Genomic DNA, 19,437 nt, shown 5'->3' on the forward strand with positions numbered 1-19,437 from the left:
AAGGACTGACGCAAGCCATACTTCCCATCACCCGCACTTCCCTGACTTCACCACACTGAGCTTTTATCTGGAACCTCCTCTCTTCGTCTAGCCTCTTTGGATTGAGGAGTCTATCGGACATCCACCTGGCTCTGGTCTGACACTTCTCCACGTCTAATTCTGGTCCCTTGGCTCCCCACACTAGTACCCATAGTGGGCAAATCGCGTATCACTAGTGTCCAGTCCAGGTCTCTGGGTTGCCTTAGCTCTCCCTAGCCCTGGTTGTGTGAGGAGATGTATGTCAAGGATTTCATTCTACTTGGAGCCACGACTAATGCCCACGGAAGCAGCAGTGAAGAAATCAAAAGACGCATTGCACCGGGCAAACTGGCTGCAAAAGACCTCTTTAAAGTGTTCAAAAGCAAAGATGTCACTTTGAGGACTAAGGTGCACCTGCCCCAAGCCATGGTATTTTCGGTCGCCTCATATGCATGGGAAAGCTGGACAATGAATAAGGAAGATCAAAGAAGAAATGATGCCTTTGAATTGTGGTGTTGGTGAAGAATATTGAATATACCATGGACTGCCAAAAGAACGAACAAATCTGTCCTGGAAGAAGTACAGCCAGAGTGCTCCCTAGAAGTAAAAATGGCAAGACTTGTCTCACGGACTTTGGACATGTTATCAGGAGGGATCAGTCCCTGGAGAAGGACATCATGCTTGGTAAAGTAGACGGTCAGCGAAAAAGAGGAAGACCCTCAACGAGATGGAATGACACAGTGGCTGCAACAATGGGCTCAAACAAAGCAATGCCTGTGAGGATGGCGCAGGCCTGGGCGATGTTTTGTTTTGTTGTACATGGGGTCACTATGAGTCAGAGCCCACTCGAGAGCACCTAACAACAACATGTGACACCACTAGTGACCAATATCATCCAGCTAATTCCCCCTGTTGAATTCTGCTGACCAAGATTTTTGGATTTTAACTTGGCTTCCCACATAGATTGTTTTCTACAAGGAAGAGAATGTCTATTACATAAACTCTTAAAGAGTAAGTACTATATTGAATTTCTGACTCACGCATCAGGCTCTTATGAGCTTGATTAATGTGAGTCTATCCCCAAGATACCAATTCACATCTAGTTTCTAGACATGCAATGTTGAGGACGAGACCACTGAATAAGGTAAAATTACCAACGCCAATGTCTCCTTCTTTTCAGATCTCTTGGTGGGCCATCTAACCAGCTTCACCTGGCAATATCCCTGCCCTACTGCTCAACTTCATTCTGTGACAGCTCTAGGAATTTGAGGAAGGGACGCCAGCATACTTCAACAGCAGGCTCATGGCTATGTGGATGAGTCTTCTGGATATCATTATTTAGGCTCAAAATAAAGAGGAATAAAATGCACAGTTCTCATTTTGGATTTTAATACTGATTCTTTCAACCTTATCCTTCACTGCCTGGCTATACCCAGAACGAAGCGGGTGGATGGCAGCTGTGCTGGACTAGTGTGATGACTACCCACTAACGGGCTGCTGGACTTCTCGGTCATCACATGACCATTCTGTTCCTGACATGAAAATCCCTTCATCTTCCTTCCTTTTCACAGATTCAGCCTAAACATGAAAATAAGAGCTAGAGGATGGAAAGAATAATTCTGGGAGACAAAACGGTATACTTAGTTCAGGGACTATGAAGCATGAGGCAGGAAGGTGCCTGGTCCTTCCAAAATTGGAGAGAGACAGTTGTTAAAGCTCAGGATTTAATATTCTACGCCTTCACCCCTCATCTGTCTCCTAAACTGATTTGTTCTGGGGTTTAATCTTTGTTGATGTTACTTTTAGGGAACACTGAGGGCCAGCTTCTGGTGAATTGGTGAAGACCCTAATAAAGCTTTAATTTGACAAGACAGAAAGGGAGAAGGAAGGAGGGTGGGGAAGGTAAAAATGAGTGATTTAGAATAATTAAGCAAGTTACTTCCCGAGGGGTTTACTCTTCATCTCAATCACCTGGGAAGCTTATTATAAAATACACAGGTCTCGATGCTGTGCCTGCAGCTCCTGTGAGTTTATAAAGAGCTGCCCTTGTGATTTCCATGTGCATTTCAGGTTAGGAACCACTCGTTTTCAGATAAATGTCCTTATATATTTCAAGTCAGTCTCCCTGGCTATTTAGCTATAATAATCTTTTTACCCTGGACTTTAAATCATTTTTCACTTTCTCCTCCTACATTCTTGGAGGGGAGGTTCCAATTCTATCAGGATACTGCTGGTTTAATTAGATTCTCAAGCTCAAAACACCACAGTCAAAAAAAAAAAAGTATGAATCACCATTAAGGCTGTAAAACTGCAGCTAGAGCGCCACCTGCTGTAAATTACATTCACGGGAGCGTGAATTGCACACTAGAGAAAATTCAAGATGTTTCCTCAGATGGGAAGAAACAACCTAAAACGACGAAGGCAGGGAAAACTCAGGATCATGCCAATAAAATACGATATGAGGAGATAAAGATTCATTTGAAGATAGAATTCTAGTACTAGAGTTCACCTTGTGAAAAGGAAATGCTAAAGAGATTGTCGTAAAGAAGAGATTTTTGTGTGAGAACAAAACTAATGAAATCTGACATTTTGTATCCCATATGTCTTTCTTGCTAGGTGGTGGCTGCTTTTAATAAGCTTCTAAGTCTAGTGAGTATTACAGTGAGCAATCAGTTAAATTTTCGATCCTCTTGGCTTTTTTAAGAAGTTTATGTGCAATTTTCAACTCTAATGGCTGTCCAGTCGACTCCAATTCACGGTGATCCCATGTGTGTAAGAGTGGAACTGTGCTCCATAGGTTTTTTTTCTTTTTCCCCATAAGAGTTTCAATGGTGACATTTGGAAGTAGATCACCGGACTTTCTTTCAAGGCTTCTCTGGGCTGAACTGAACGGCCAACCTTTTGGTTAGTAGCTGAGTGTATTAACCCTTTGCACCACTCAGGGCCTCCATACAAGTATTAGTAAGAAGCAAATTAAAAGGGGTTTTTAGACCCTGAAAATTCTAAGGTTAATTTAGGTAATGTGGCCTATGATATAATTGTTTTTAAGGACAATCAACGGGTATGGTATCATTTATTTTGCTAGCAGTGATGGACTTAAAATTTCCTACAATGAGGAAAATTTCTCTCCCTTCTATGTCTACATCTGTGTCTCACATAACGGGTGTTACGGGTTGAATTATGTCCCCCCAAAAATGTGTGTATCAACTTGGTTAGGCCATGATTCCCGGTATTCTGTGGTTGTCCTCCATTTTGTGATTGTAATTTTATGTAAAAGAGGATTAGGGTGGGATTGTAACACTGCTCTTACCCAGGTCACATCCCTGATCCAATGTAAAGGGAGCTTCCCTGGGATGTGGCCTACACCACTTTTTATCTCTCAAGAGATAAGAGGAAAGGGAAGCTAGCAGAGAGGGGGAAACTCATACACCAAGAAAGCAGCAGTGGGAGCAGAGCCGTCCTTTGGACCTGAGGTTCCTGTGCTGCGATGCTCCCAGACCAAGGGAACATGGATGACAAGGACCTTTGTCCAGAGCTGACGGAGAAAGAAGGCCTGCCGCTGGAGCTGACACCCTGAATTTGGACTTCTAGCCTACTAGACTGTGAGAGAATAAACTTCTCTTTGTTACAGCCATCCATTTGTGGTATTTCTGTTGTAGCAGCACTAGATAACTAAGACACTGGGTAAAATTAGCTAAGTGAAGGCAGTTGTCTTCCTAACCAGCCTCTTGCTCAAACAGTACATGATTCTTCTCATAAGAAGTACCTTGGCAAAATGTACTTAACACAAGAATAGAAATTCATACTGTGAGTGAGATTCAAAGTGTGGTCATGGAAGGATACTATTATTACAGCTTGAACAGGGTCAAAGAGCAGGATATTACGGGGGTCTTGAGTCTGGTATGAGAGAGAGATCTAAGGTCACATATAGTTCCCACCACCTAAGACCGGGTCACCAGTGGGCTATATAATATCACCATGTGAAATTCTCCCTACTTTCTACCAATCTTGAGGGTTCATTGAACACGATGCCCTCTAAGCAAATGATCTAAGTAAACTTTCTGGCCTGAGGCAGTGGATTTTGAGATTTGGAAACACTGTCTGGTGTTTCTCCTGAAATATAAATGAGTCTCCCTGGAGCCACCATAAAACCTGCCTGCTGTTAGTACTCATGGCCCCTCCTTTTGCACCTTCTTGCCTTTCTCTAGACTTCCCCTCTCCTCCTGCTCCTTGGCCAACCCCTACCCCAGATCTTTAGGGTCATGCGGCAGAGAGGCTATAAGCAGGGTGAATAGTGTTATGGGCAGCACACAAAAGGATCTCTAGGGTCAGATCACATAACACTTCAGGATCTTGCTTTTTTTTTTTAAACTTAAGTAAAACTTGTATGTCTTTCCACATCAGCATATGCGGATTGCCTCATTTTTAAATAGCTGCATAATTTTAATGGTATGGATTTACCATAATTGATAGCAGTGGAAGTGATAGGTCAAAGGGTACCTACGTTTAAAAATCTGACATATGTTGCAAAATTTTTCTAAAAATATTGTACCAATTCAAATTCCCAATAAGTGTTCATGAGAGTGCTAGTTTCCTCATCAATTTGCTAACTCTGGGTATTAACAAACTTTAATATTTTGCAAACTAGATAGGAATAAATGGTAATTCATTGCTTTGCATTTCTTTAATTATGGTAGAAGCTGAGGGTCTTTTCATGTTTAAGAGCTAACTGAATTTATTTTACTGTTGGTGAATGTGAATTGTCTGGTCATATAATTTGCCCAGTTTCGCTACTGGCTTATTTCTTCTTACTGAAATGACGAGGGTTTTATAAATTAAGGAAAATGGCCCTTTGTTTTATCACTGAATGTATTTTTCCCAGTGTGTCATTTGCCTTTCTGACTGTGCATAGTTGTTCTTTTTTAAAAGAATTTTATGCTTTCATGAAGCCTGGGTTTTATGTTTTACTCAGGAAGACCTCTCACCATTTAAAAATTATTTTAAAAAGTAAAATTCTGTCTTTAATTTTATTATTATCTTTGCATTGAAATATCTGTTCTATTTGGAATTTATTTTGATTGAAAGAGCAAGGCTGGTGTCCATTTTTATTATTTTCCCATAAACAGCTTGTCCATAGTACCAATACCATTTGTAGGATTATTTTTTATTTCATGATTTCAGAAGCCACTTTTAGCCCATTAAAATTCCTACCGTATTTGCATCTATTCCTAGATTCTCTATTCGGTTCCACTGATCTGTCATTTTCAAGTATTTAGTCTTTATAGTATTGGTAGTTTTCTCTCACAGCTCTTTTAGAATCTTTGTTTTCTCTGGAATAATTTTACTATCATTACTTCAACCCCTTTCCTTATACCCCCAACCCCAATTACGTAGACACATTTTGATCAGGATCTTGCTGAAGGACCATCTCTTCCCAGTGGGTACATATTTCATCCAATTTCCCCCTTCCAGATCTAAGGTCTAAGGTATGCTAATTCCTTATTTGCCATTATCCGAGAGGCAGGTTATAGAACAGTAACATCAATCAGTATAAAAGCTTTAACATCTGTTGATTTAAAAACCAAACTAAAAAGGAAATGTAACACAGGATACTCAGTATAAAAGCAAAATTGAGCAGTTCTAGTAAGAGATATATTAATGAACCCATGTAACTTCAGTTAAAGTAATTAAGCAAATAGCCCAGGCTTCCAAATGTTAATCCAAGGAAATGGTTTGACCTACTGCCCGGTAATATCTAAACAACAGGCTAAAGTGGTGACACGAACCGCTCCAGTCCTAACTACTTAGGAATTCTACTAATTATCAGGTTGGTCCATCATATGCGGGAAACTGACAGACATGAGCCCTTTATGCTTCTCTAAAAAGGGAAATTTGGGGAAAAATTAAAAAAAAAGTCTTTGAAGATTTACAACAAGATTTATTGTGTACGTATTTTCTATTCTGTGTTGGTAACGAATAAACACACAATTATTTAAAGGGGCACAGCAATATTTTTCACTCAGATGCGATCAAAATATATGAACTTACCGTTAACATATCATCACATTTCATATCCGGTGTATCACCATCTTCACTCTTATTGTAGAATTTTCGGAAAAAATTAAATGCCACAACAGTGTATAGGTATACGACGACGGCTAATAAGCCAACAGTTAAGACAAGCTGGAAAGCAATGTGACATTGAACTTGTATTAGAGGTACAAGACATCTGATTGGCAGGTTTGGTATCTGTGTGGGAGGGGAGCTCCCCAGGGAGTACACCACTGGATCTACTGGAAAGAATCTAACAGGACCCATATCTAATTATTTCTCACCTTTCCTATTCCCCAGTGGGGAAGTTTATTTTCATATTCTCTTCATTTTATCAAGCTGTCAAAGACTCTTTTATGCAAAACTTGACTGCTTAATTGGCTAATATGTGCATTGCATAGCCAGAGCATAAGTTAACTATGACTCAGTTTCATATCCAAATTGATAGTAATAATATTAATATGTAGCTGAAAATGTTCATTTTTCCATCATTTAAATATTTGGTAGTAGGTACCACCATTTGTACAGGTTTAATCTCTTTAAATAATTTACATTCCTAAGAAAAACGATCTCATTTCTGTGATGATAGTAAGTGTGAGTGGGAAACGTTTTTTTCTTTTCAATCACATACTACGAGAGACTAAATAGGAATTTCTACGGGGAACACACACAGCTGTTAAGAGTGTGTAATATAAACATTTTAAAAATATAAAACTGAAAAGTCTTGCTTTGTTAACATAAAGAGACGATCAAAGTGAAGGACACCCTAGGTTAGTGACCTATGATATCTTGAAGGCTAGTTTTCTTTTTTTTTTATAATGTCGCAGTTTAAAAGATCTTCTCTGAGTTCTATGCAATCTCTTTTTTAATTCCAAATTATCCTTTGTTCATGTATATGAATGTGGATGTATTTTGTTTAATGTGTATTTTAAAAACACGACTTTTATCAAGTTGGTAAAAATATATTTCTGATTATATCACAGACATTTTAAAATGTACTAAAAATGCATTATTTTTCCAGTCTACTTCTCATATTATAATTCATCCCTATGCCCTTGACTGCAACTGCAGATATCGAATTAGGTTTTTTAAAAATCTGTTTATAATTATCTGGAAAAAAAAAAACACATTATCTTAAGAGAGAACTTAAATCATTTCTATAAATGAGACACAATGTCACTTAAAAATTTTATATGGTTTTCCTATGAGAAATATTCAGGTCTGTATATCTCTACAAATGAAAAATTGATACCTCAAAAAGAAAAGAAATGCCATAAAAGTTTGGAAATTAATTGAAAATAGTGCCAGACCTTTTGTGTGAAAATACACAATAGACACAGCATCTCCAGTTCATTACGTGTATTGGGACTTCCCAAACTATTCCCTAAGTGACTGGTGAATGAGCCTAGAACACTTTGTGCCATGGGACCATGAATGTCATAGTAGTATTCAGAAATGAAAAGTGATATATGTAACAACCATATACTTACTGAAACTCAAAAAACTAATGTTTATGATAACATGAATGTAACTGAGGACACAGTCCAAGGTTTTTGGAAGGGCACTGATTGAAAAAATGTGCTGGACTATAAGACGTTAAAAAAAAAAAAGGACTCTTTGGTACTAACATAAAACGTGTTACCCAATGGACACTTAATAAATATGGAAGGACTTAAGAAATGCATGCTTCTAGAATATGTTTCATTGTCAGGGGAAGTTTCAACATTTGGAGTTCATTTTAACACAAGTGGATTATCGAGACCTAGACCACTTTTCCTCCAAGTAAGTCGGACCTGGTCAAGTATGAAACATTATTATTATTGTTCAATTTAAAGTGGAGAAAAGAACACATGAATATCCATTTTAAAATATTACATGAAATTAGTAATGCAGCCTCTGATGTTTTATTACCCAGATAACTAGTACATCAGAACCATGCAGCATTGTTTGGTTTCCCATAGTACCAAGTGGTGCAGAACACTCTATTAGGAACAAAATAAAAACTAATTTCCTCAGTACTTAATATGAGCCATATTTAATTCTCACAAAAAAATGCTATAAGGGAGGTGCTTTGAAAATTTCCATTTTACAAAATGAGGAAGTTGAGATTTAGAGACCCTAAATAATTTATCCAAGGCCACAACAGCCACTTGTTTGAGCCAAGATTTGAACCTAGGTCTAGGGGACTCTAAAACTGCCAATCCCCATGGTTGCAAAGTGAAAAATGCAGACTTTCCGTTCAATAAAAAAAAACTTTCAACATGTGCATTGTCATTGGAAGCTGAGTTTTATTTTTTGTTTGCTTATTTGTGGCTGCTTTATTTTCTGCAGGTGGGGGGAGGAGGGAGATTAGCTTTTACCTGTTTGCCATTGTGCGTTACTGATGACAAGATTGTTCTTAAAGTCTTGAATCCCATAGCGATGTCAAGAAGATGAGCAGCAAAAAAGAAGTTGTTATAGTGTCCAAGAATGGACATAGTCATATACCAGGCTAGGTAGAGAAAGGACTATTAAGATAAAACAGGGGTCGGGGGAGAAAAATATCAGAAAACAGAATGCATGACTATTGTCAAAAGCTGCTCTGATTTCATTCTATTACGGTCACTCCACGTACTCTATCTTCTTAGAACATGTTTATGTAATTCTAATTAGCTGTATCGGTTTATTCTTTGTGCCTTTTATTTGTATTTCATTTGTTCTAAAAAGTTAAATGTTATTTTTTCCTGTAAAACAGAATGACTGTTTGTACTTATCTTCCCACAAAAGCAAAATGTACTGACTTAGTACTTTGCACCAGGTTTCTCAAGCGTGGCACAACTGACATCCTAGACCAGATAATTCTCTGTCGTGGGGTCTGTCCTGTGCATTGTAGGCTGATTAATAGCATCCCTGGCCTCTAACCACTAGATACCAGCAGCAATGCCCCCTCCAGTTGTGATAATAAAAAATGTCTCCAGACATTGACAAGTGGCCCTGGGGTTGGGGGAGGAGGGGTAAAACTGTCCGAGGCTGAGAGTCAGTGCTCTGCAGAAAATCAAAGAACCAACCAACAAACCGACTTACCTTCCCTCCTTCCATTCCTTCCTTCCCTCTGCCTCACTCCCTCCTTCATTTAATTACTTATTTACTCAATCAGCGTTTGCCGAGATCTACTAGTTACAAAACATTATATAAGGTATTTATTAACCAGGAATCTCATTTTGCATGAGCCAAAATAAGTCAAGGAGAAAACCCAAATACTATTTGATGTCACTGAAGGTTATAGCAAACTGAATAATAAAATTGGTATTATTTGTAGAAATCTCCTGGATTATAATTAACGTAAGAGATTACCTTTACATAGGCTAGGAAATGTATATACTTGCAGGAGGGTGTAATGAATAAAGCAGAATTAAAAATATTACAATTGCCTCTACTTTTTGGAATAGAGTCTCTTCTGCTTAAGGCATGTTTTGCCAGTAGAATAAAGAAATGCCCTTCATTTTGATTATATCTTTAATGTAGAACAAAAAGAAGACAGAAGGGGCTTAGGTGGTACAAGAGATTTTGTGGGCACTGTGAGGCTGAAGCTAGATATAAAGAGCAAGAAAAGAAAATAGCATTTTATAAAGACATGGAGAAAAGACTGTGCAGAGCGTGCTGGGAATGATAGCTTGGTTTCGTTAATAGGTTCATGCTTTGGGGAAAAAAAGGCCAGATGAGTACAGTGGGGTAGGTTACAAGGAGCCTTGAAACCAAGTTGAAGGACACTGGGTACATTTCAGGGAACTTTCTTGAGCATCTACTGAGCGTTGGTCATTGACCCACATTTGCACATACAATCTCTCATTTTATCCTGGGAACACCTTTGATATGTAGGTGGGTGTAGCCTCTATTTACAAATGAGAAAAGTGAACTCATCCAAGTTAAGCAACTGTCTAAAAGTCTCACATTTTGTAAGTGGCAGAGACATTAAGTTAGGAGACTACTGGACAAGTCCGAGGGTGAGGGTATGAGAGCCATAACTAGCAGCAAAATTGGGAAGGGGAGAAGGGAGAATTACAAAGGGCAGAAAGAGGATGAAGATTAGGTAAATGATCAAATGTACGTATTGCAGGGAGAGAGCAAAGGAGGGGTACAAGCCAGTACTTTGAGCTTAGGTAATAAGAAGAATAAAAATACTGACATAAAGAGAAAGCTGTGGACAGGAGACTGGCTTTGGGGGTTGAGTGGCTATTCTAATGGAAAACACGCTGGGGTTAGGTTGTTTTTGTTGTTAGGTGCTATCAAGTCGGTTCCAACTCATAGCGATCCTCTGCACTACAGAATGAAACGCTACCTGTCCTGCCCCAGCCTCACAATTGTTGCTATGCTTGAGCCCACTGTTGCAGCCACTGTGTCAATCAGTCTCACTGAGGGTCTTTCTCTTTTTCGCTGACCCTCTAGTTTATGAAGCATGAAGTCCTTTTCCAGGGACTGATCCTTCCTGATCCCCTCCGGGGACTGTCCGAAGTATGTGAGATGTAGTCTTGCCATCCTTGCTTCTAAGGAACATTCTGGTTGTACTTCTTCTAAGACGGATTTGTTCATTCTTTTTGCAGTTGATGGTATATTCAATATTCTTCACCAATAACACAATTCAAAGGCATCAATTCTTCTTCAGTCTTCCTTATTCATTCTCCAGCTTTTGCGTGCATATGAGGCGATTGAAAACACCATAGCTTGGGTTAGGCACACCTTAGTCCTCAAGGTGACATCTTTGCTTTTCAACACTTTAAAGAGGTCTTTTGCCGCAGATTTTCCCAATGCAATGCGTTTTTTGATTTCCTGACTGCTGCTTCCCTGGGTGTTGATTGTGGATCCAAGTAAAATGAAATCCTTGACAACCTCAAACTTTTCTCTGTTTATCATGATGTTGCATATTGGTCCAGTTGTGAGGATTTTTGTTTTCTTAAAAAATTTTTTTTTTTTTTTTTAGTTGAGGCACAATCCATACTGAAGGCTGTGGTCTTTGATCTTCAGTAGTGTTTCAAGTCCTCTTCCCTTTCAGCAAGCAAGGTTGTGTCTTCTGCATAATGCAGGTTGTTAATGAGTCTTGCTCCAATCCTGATGCCCTGTTCTTCATATAGTCCAGTTTCTCAGATTATTTGCTCAGCATACAGATTGAATAGGTACGGTGAAAGGAAATAAACCCTGATGCACACCTTTCCTGACTTTAAAGCATGCAGTATCCCCTTGTTCTGTTCGAAAGACTGCCTCTTGATCCATGTACAGATTCCTCATGAGCACAATTAAGTGTTCCAGAATTCCCATTCTCCCAACGTTATCCATAATTTGTTATGATCCACACAGTTGAATACCTTAGCATAGTCAATAAAACACAGGTAAACATCTTTCTGGTAGTCTTTGCTTTCAGCCAGGATCCATCTGACATCGACAATAATATCCCTGGTTTCATGTCCTCTTCTAAATCTGGCTTGAATTCCTGGCAGTTTCCTGTTGATATACTGCTTTAGCTTCTTTTGAATGATCTTCAGCAAGTTTTGCTTGCATGTGACATTAATGATATTGTTCGATAATTTCCACATTCAACTGAATAACCTTTCTTGGAATAGGCACAAAAGTGGATCTCTTCCAGTTGGTTGGCCACATATCTATCTTCCAAATTTATCGGCATAGACAAGTGAGCACTTCCAGCACTGCATCCATTTGCTGAAACATTTCAATTGGTATTCTGTCAATTCCCAGAGCCTTGTTTTTGCCAATGCCCCCAGTGCAGCTTGGACTTCTTCATTCAGTACCATCAGTTCCAGGTCATATGCCACCTCCTGAAATGGCTGAACATCAACCAATTCCTTTTAGTATACTGTATTCCTTCTGCGTATCCCTTCCATCTTCTTCTGATGCTTTCTGTATCTAATATTTTCCCCCATAGAATCCTTCTGTGTTGTAACTCAAGGCTTGAAGCTTTTCTTCAGTTCTTTCAGCTTGAGAAATGCAGAGTGTGTTCTTCCCTTTTGGTTTTCTATCTCTAGTTCTTTGTACATGTCATCATAATACTCTACTTTGTCTACTCCAGCTACCCTTTGAAATCTTCTGTTCAGCTCTTTTACTTCATCACTTTTTCCTTTTGCTTTAGCTACTCAACATTCAAGAGCAAGTTTCAGAGTCTCTTCTAACATCGACTTAGGTCTTTTCTTTCTCTCCTGTCTTGTTAATGGCCTCTTGCTTTCTTCATTATGAGGTCCTTGATGTCATTCCACAAGTCGTCTGGTCTTCGGTCATTAGTGTTCAACACATCAAATCTATTCTTGAGATGGTCCCTAAATTCAGGTGGGACATACTCAAAGTCATACTTTGACTCTTGTGGATTCGTTCTAATTTTCTTCAGATTCAATTTGAACTTGCATATGAGTAACTGATGGTCGGATCAGCAGTCGGTCCCTGGCCTTGTTCTGACTGACCATATTGAGCTTTTCCATAGTCTTTTCCACAGATGTAGTCCATTTGATTCCTGTTTATTCCATCTAGTGAGGTCCATGTGTAGAGTAGCCATTTATGTTGGCGAAAAAAGGTATTTGCAATGAAGAAGTCTTGGAATATTCAATCATGGGATCTCCGGTATCGCTTCTATCACTGAGGCCAAATTTTCCAACTATAGATCCTTCTTCGTTTCCAACTTTTGCATTTCAATCATGAGTAATTATCAGTGCATCTTGACTGCATGTTCCATCAATTTCAGACTGCAGAAGTTGATAAAAATTTTCAATTTCTTCATCTTTGACCTTAGTGGTTGGTGTGTAAATTTGAATAACAGTTATATTAACTTGTCTTCCTTGTAGGCATAAGAATGTTATCGTATCACTGACTGCATTGTACTTTAGGATAGATCTTGAAATGTTCTTTTTGACAATGAATGCAATGCCATTCCTCTTCAAGTTGTCATTCACAGCATAGTAGACCATGTGACTGTCTGATTCAAAATGACCAATACCTATCTATGTCAGCTCACTAATGTCTAGGATATCAATGTCTATGCATTCCATTTCATTTTTGACGATTTCCAATTTTCCCAGATCCATACTTCATATGAGGTTAGGTTGGAACCTTTTTATTCAGGGAGTTGCTTCCATTGTTACATTAGAAAGTAGCTGCAAGATACCAGTTTAAGGTTCTAAAAGATACTTACTTACAAGGCTTCATTTTGAGCTCTTAGGAGAGTTGTCAAAGATACCCAAATTGGGAGGCAAGAGTGAGGGGTGGACGAAGGAGGATTTGAGGGCTGTCACAGGCTTTGGGAACTAATGTTCAACTATAAAAGTCAGTGCTAAGATTATAGCAGGAAACCTTGAGATTAAATGAGATGTCCACAGGAGAAAGCAAAGGAGCAGGAACGCCAGGTGTAGGGCTAAGCTTCTGGGTGTGTTCATATGTTCAGATTCCAGGGGAGGTATGGGTGAGGCCACAGAACAATGAAGCAGCAAGCAGAGTATAGACTGAGATTAGACAGACATATTTGTAGATGACCTATTCAGCAGAGTTTCATGTTTGTCTCCAGCAACTTCCCACAGCCAGCTGATAGAAGCAACAAAACAACTGATAGTAACAATTATTTAAACTGAAAATTCTAAGAATCCAAAATGTCAAGCTATTGAGCAGGCCAGGGTATTTAAATGCCCTAACAGCTGGTGGCTTTTAGTAATACGTGATTTTTTTTGAGTTATATTTGGATGTATACCCTATGTTTAGTTTCCAGTGCTTCTCTGATAAAAGAATGATCTACTAAGAAAAAGAACACAATAATTTACCAAGAAAAAGAACACAATAATTTAATGTACTTTAACTTGAGGGGAATTTAAATTTATCACAATTAATGTTTTGCTTTTTTTTATTTTCCATTCAGTTAGAGCCTCTTTTTAACATCTATAAACCTTTGAAGTATGCCGCTGCCCAATGGAAACCTGAATGAATAAACACATAAATTTTCATCTCAGTTTCTTTTGCTTGTGTAAATACATTTCCATTTTAATCTTTTAGCCATTGAAGAAGATGTAGTAAGAGAAGGGCTGATTAATCATATCTTTCTGTGGAACTTTCTCATATATGATCTTCATTACATGAACTGATACTTGAGTAACTTTCTTAAACTGTCTTTACATCTGCAGAACTCCAACAGATTCATCTAATTAGACAGCAATTTATTTTTTGGTAATGAAGTAGGCTTACATTGTCAGTGAAAACAACTCCTAGTTTCCACATCTGATACTTCACATCAATAGAGTTTAGTCTGGAATGAGAAAAAAAGAAGAATTTATAGATATATGCATTAGTCAAAGGCTCATAGGCTTAGAAGAGCCTACCAGCATTCCCTCTGACAGGACAAGATCGGGTATGTCTTAGGATCTGAGTCCTGTCCTAGATATCACAGCTTCCTTTGACAATTTACTCCAGGATTTTGTGATGGTTGCTTGGCAAAACATTGGAAAACAAAACACTACCACTGTCTTCTGTTATTTAAGAATAGTCTTATCTTTTTGACCTTTTCTTTTTCTAAATTAAATTTAAGCTAAACTCACCTTACATACGGTATGTATGCCTGGAAACGGTACAGAATTTACCACCATGTATGTCTCAAAGTTTTCCTCACTAACTTTGATTATTTGCATTTGCATTTGCATCCCCAGAGAATAATTTTTGGCTCAAATAAGAATAAAAACTTGAGTAAACATCCACATTTGTTTTAAAATGTATTTATTCTGCCAATGAAAAGGTTTTTCATTTTGTTTTTGCTTTATTTTCTTTTCACCAACTTCACCATTTCCGTTTCCTGTTCTACTCAGGCAGGAACATATCCCTCCCCCTTCAGTTCTCATAGCACTTTGTACATACCTACCTTTGTGATCATGTCCAACACTGTTTCATAGTTGTGTATGAGTGAGTGTGTGTGACTCTCTCACTAGTGTGAACTCTCACAGCAAGCATACCTTACACATTTTTTTAAATAAATATATGTTCAATGCATAAACTTTAAATATTCATAACCTTTCTAGATTAAAAACCACATATATTAAAATACCCTTCTTATTCCTATTTCTTCAGAATTTGCCACTGATTTGTGCACTAGAAATGATGATTTTGCTAGTCTTTGCAAGAACTGATCTGATAAGATACAACAGGATATGATGTAACATAATGTAATGTTAGTGTTATTTTCAAACTCGCCCCTCTAGCCTTTATGTTTTAGTCTTTGATTACTTCCTTCATTGTTTCTTTTAATTAAAAAACAAAAACCATTGCCTTCCAGTCGATTCCTACTCATAGTGACCCTACAGGACAGAGTAGAACTGCCTCATAGGGTTTCCAACGCTGTAATCTTTACAGAAGCAGACTGCCACATCTTTCTCCTGTGGAATAGATGGTGGGTTCAAACCACCAACGTTTTGGTTAGTAGCCAAGGCTTAACCACTACGCCACCAGGTCTACTTTTCTTTTAATTAGGCTGATGTTAATTTATAAGTGCCTAGAGTAAGTAGAAGCCCTTGTGGCATACTGGTTAAGTGCTATGGCTGCCTACCAAAAGGCTGACAGTTCAAATCCACCAGATGCTCCTTGGAAACTCAATGGGGCAGTTCTACTCTGTCCTATAAGGTTGCTTTGAGTTGGAATTGACTCAACAGCAATGGGCTTTTTTTTTTTAGAATAATCTGACAACCCCTAAAAGTTAGAGTTACATTTACCTTAAAAAAACCAAACGCATTGCTGCTGAGACGATTCCAACTCACTGTGACCCTTTAGGACAGAGTAGAACTGTCCCGTAGGATTTCCAGGGAACAGCTTGTGGATTTAAACTGCCAACCTCTTGGTGAGCAGCTGAACTCTTAACGACTTCGCCACCAGGGCCTCTGGATTTTTTAAGAAATAACATGCCCTAAGCTATAACTAATGCATTTTATTGCTAAAGGCACTTTTTAAAAAGTTCCGTAAATGTTTACAATAGGTTTCACTGCAAAATAGTTTTTCTTACACAAAAACAAAGCAATGAAAAAAAAATCATGGGGAAATTTGCTCATGTGAGAGCATGATTATTTTCCATTAAAGTAATCTAAAACCAAATAAGGGTTTATTATCAGGATGTCTGAAATTCCCATGGTAGTTTATTCATGACTTAAAAAAATCTTGTTCTTACTAGTTATTTTTATCCCTATCATATGTTGGAATGCCAAGTTTGCTACCAACTACTTTCAGCAGCCTTTCTTTTTTGTAGTCTGTTTTGCTTCCTCACCAATAGTGGCCGCCATTGACATCAGCCAATCAGGGCCTGGCATTTCCCTTGGCCACAGGGATTGGGTCGGGGTAAACTGTAAGCCAGAGCTGAGGAATTTTGCTCCATGATTTTGAGATGTGACCTGCCTCCTACCAAGTGAAGACACAACTGAAGACGCACGCAGCCCTTCTGGCTGCCAGAGGTTATTCTACCTGCAGAACCTGAACTATCACCTGTTTAAAAGTGCACATGCCAAGCACTATGTAAGCGTTTGATTGGTAAATAAATACATGTAGAAACAAATAAATGAATCATGCTTGTAAATAAATGCTCACATTAAGATAACTATTTACATGGAAACCAGGTAATACCTTAAAACTTGGCATTTCTAAATGCTTTAGTAAAGGGACCAAACCAAAAAACCAAACTCGTTGCCATCCAGTCGATTCCAACTCCTCATAGCGACCCTATAGGACAGAGTAGAACTGTGCCATAGAGTTTCCAAGGAGTGCCTGGTGGATTCAAACTGCCACCCTTCTGGTTAGCAGCCATAGCACTTAACCACTACGCCACCAGGGTTTCCTTAGTAAAGGGACATGACCTGTAAATCTTTTTCCTAGTAATATATATCATTAACATTTAGCTTTATTCTTCTTATTTTAATATCCATATTTAAAGGCCATTGATAAATTCTCCACATCCATTTTTTTGGTATTTTGCTAGGAGTCAAATTTATAAACATTTGCTATGTAAATCAGTGGAAAATGGCACCAATTTAAAGCTATTTATTCATATTAAAATTAGTCTAAAACAGTCCTTCGATATCTTCCGATGTATTTTGAGTCACAAATATGACCATAGAAAATGCATAATTCAGTAAATGATTTAATTTTACATCACTCATCAGGGATCTGAAAATGTTAGTGGGAAGCTGGGTTCCACACACACCACAGTCCTCATGACACATGATATTCTAAAGAAGGGCCTTGGTTCCTAAAGACTGTGAATCTGTGGTTGGTTCATCTTACCTACAGTGACATGGTCTTTAAGAATTACATTTGTTTCCTAAAGTTCCCAAATAATATTTTGTATGTAAGTTCAGTTTCTGCCATATATTTACTTATCTAACTACTTTTCAGCTGGCTTCACAGTATTTTTTAAAGACTCAAGTAGCTCTAACAAGTTTTTAGGCAGATAAAAAGCATATGACCAATGAGATAGGTCATCTAAAATATTTTTAAATGATAACTACAATATTTACCTAAGAAAAAATAATACTGATCTACAGAACCATAAATATCTATGTTTTCAAAGTAATCATCACATCTCTAATTGACTGAGAGCATAAATACACAGACAGGAAAGACTGACATGTTTTGAAGGGAAGGAAACTATTACATTTCTTCTAAAATTGCTAAATGGCTATACTAAGAAATTACAATTTTGAAAGTTAGCATACTTCAGGTTTATTCCAGAATTTCAGTGGATCAAATTTTACATAAACCCTTGAAACCCATTGTTGTTGAGTCGATTCTGACTCATAGAGACCCTATAGGACAGAGGAGAACTGCCTCATAGAGTTTCCAAAGGAGCACCTGATAGATTCGAACTGCCATAGCTCATAACCACTATGCCATCACAGTTTCCAGATTTTATATATATATATATATATGTATATATATATACACACACACACACACACGTATGTATGTATATGTGTGCATATGTACCTATCTAGTTAAAGTTTTCAAAAAAAAAAAAAAATTTTTTTTTAACCAAATGCTCGGCAGTTTGTATCCACCAGCCGGTCCTTGGAAACCCTATGGAGGCAGTTCTACTCTGTCCTATAGGGTTGCTGTGAGTTGGAGCTGATTTGATGATAATGGATTTATCTATATTTATATAAAAAAATACATATTTATATATGTATATACATATTACATATATACTAAATATGTGTGTGTGTGTGTGTGTATTCATTCAGTCTTACGGTAAATTCATTTCAACTGATTACATTCTTCTAGTTATATCAAAACATATTCTATTCAATCCAAGCACTCTCTTAACAGTGCCTTATTTTAAAATATGGCAATATAGTAGTTTCTGGCACACTGTCTTTACTGTTCAAATAAAATACAGTAATGATAATAAAAGAATATGAACCTGGAACGTCTTTAATAAAAGAGCTACAGTTTCTTTTTCTAAAATACAAGAGAATTTCTTTTCAAACAGGCAATACCATGAAACATAGCCATATAGTGTACCACTATGTATGTCTTACTTTGACTTACATCTCATATAAAGGTAGAAATGGCAAATTAAATTAAGAGCATGGATCTTCTTTATTTTCTCTTGATTCAGGTAAGTAATAAAAAAGGAACCTTCCAAAATGAATGAAAATAACCCAATCAATCCATATCTCAAACATCAAGAATTGGAAAAGTAGAGTTTATATAAATTTTCTGTTTCCCTCCTCTGTCTATTTCTCTGACATTAAAGAAAAACAAAATCAGTGCACTAGCAAGTTCAGAAATGTGTCATTTTTTTTTTTTTTTTCTCCTTTCAACCTAAACCTATAGGGTAGAGCAGAAATAATACTCACACAGCTGATAAGGAACTGTCTTTCTTTGGCTTCTTCTTTTCTCTGGCATCGCTGAAATCCAGAGCTGCTTTGTCCATGCCCAATAATTCACTGATCCTATCTCGGCCATAGAACTCTCCATATTTATCCATAACCTAGGAGGCAGGAAAAAAACAAAGTTTTACTGGCTTCAAGCAATAAATAACATTATCTATGTATCTGGATACAAACATCTAAATATTTTTATTACTTTATATTTCTCATATTTGAAAGTTCATTTAAAAATCTAGTTTGTGGTTCACCTTCTGTGATCACATTGCTTAAGGTCTAAACAAATTTATAGCATTTTAAATCATATCTATCTAAGAAACAAGATTTCTAATTCAAAAGAGAGCACATCTTAGTTTTCTAGGGCTTCCATAACAAAATATCAGAAGTGTTTTGTGGATTTATTGTCTCATAGTTGTGGAGGCTGTAAGTTCAATCAGAGCATCAGCTTTAGGGGAGGGTCTAGACCCCACCTCTTGCCAAGTTTAACAAACTT

General features: G+C 37.7%; 1 protein-coding gene across 6 annotated transcripts in view; it reads right to left on the reverse strand.

Moving 5' to 3' along the window:
* RYR2 (ryanodine receptor 2) overlaps positions 1-19,437 on the reverse strand; it is a 750,192-nt gene that overhangs the window by 10,017 nt on the left and 720,738 nt on the right. For all 6 annotated transcript variants that reach the window (XM_049868553.1, XM_049868552.1, XM_049868551.1 and 3 more), the window contains 4 exons: positions 18,915-19,048; positions 14,275-14,335; positions 8,430-8,576; positions 6,067-6,201 (listed from right to left, as the gene is read on the reverse strand). In XM_049868553.1, coding sequence (XP_049724510.1) covers positions 6,067-6,201; positions 8,430-8,576; positions 14,275-14,335; positions 18,915-19,048 — 477 coding nt within the window. The remainder of the gene's footprint in view (positions 1-6,066; positions 6,202-8,429; positions 8,577-14,274; positions 14,336-18,914; positions 19,049-19,437) is intronic.

This window comes from Elephas maximus, chromosome 24, assembly GCF_024166365.1.
Source record: "Elephas maximus indicus isolate mEleMax1 chromosome 24, mEleMax1 primary haplotype, whole genome shotgun sequence".
In the NCBI taxonomy this organism is placed as follows: domain Eukaryota; kingdom Metazoa; phylum Chordata; class Mammalia; order Proboscidea; family Elephantidae; genus Elephas; species Elephas maximus.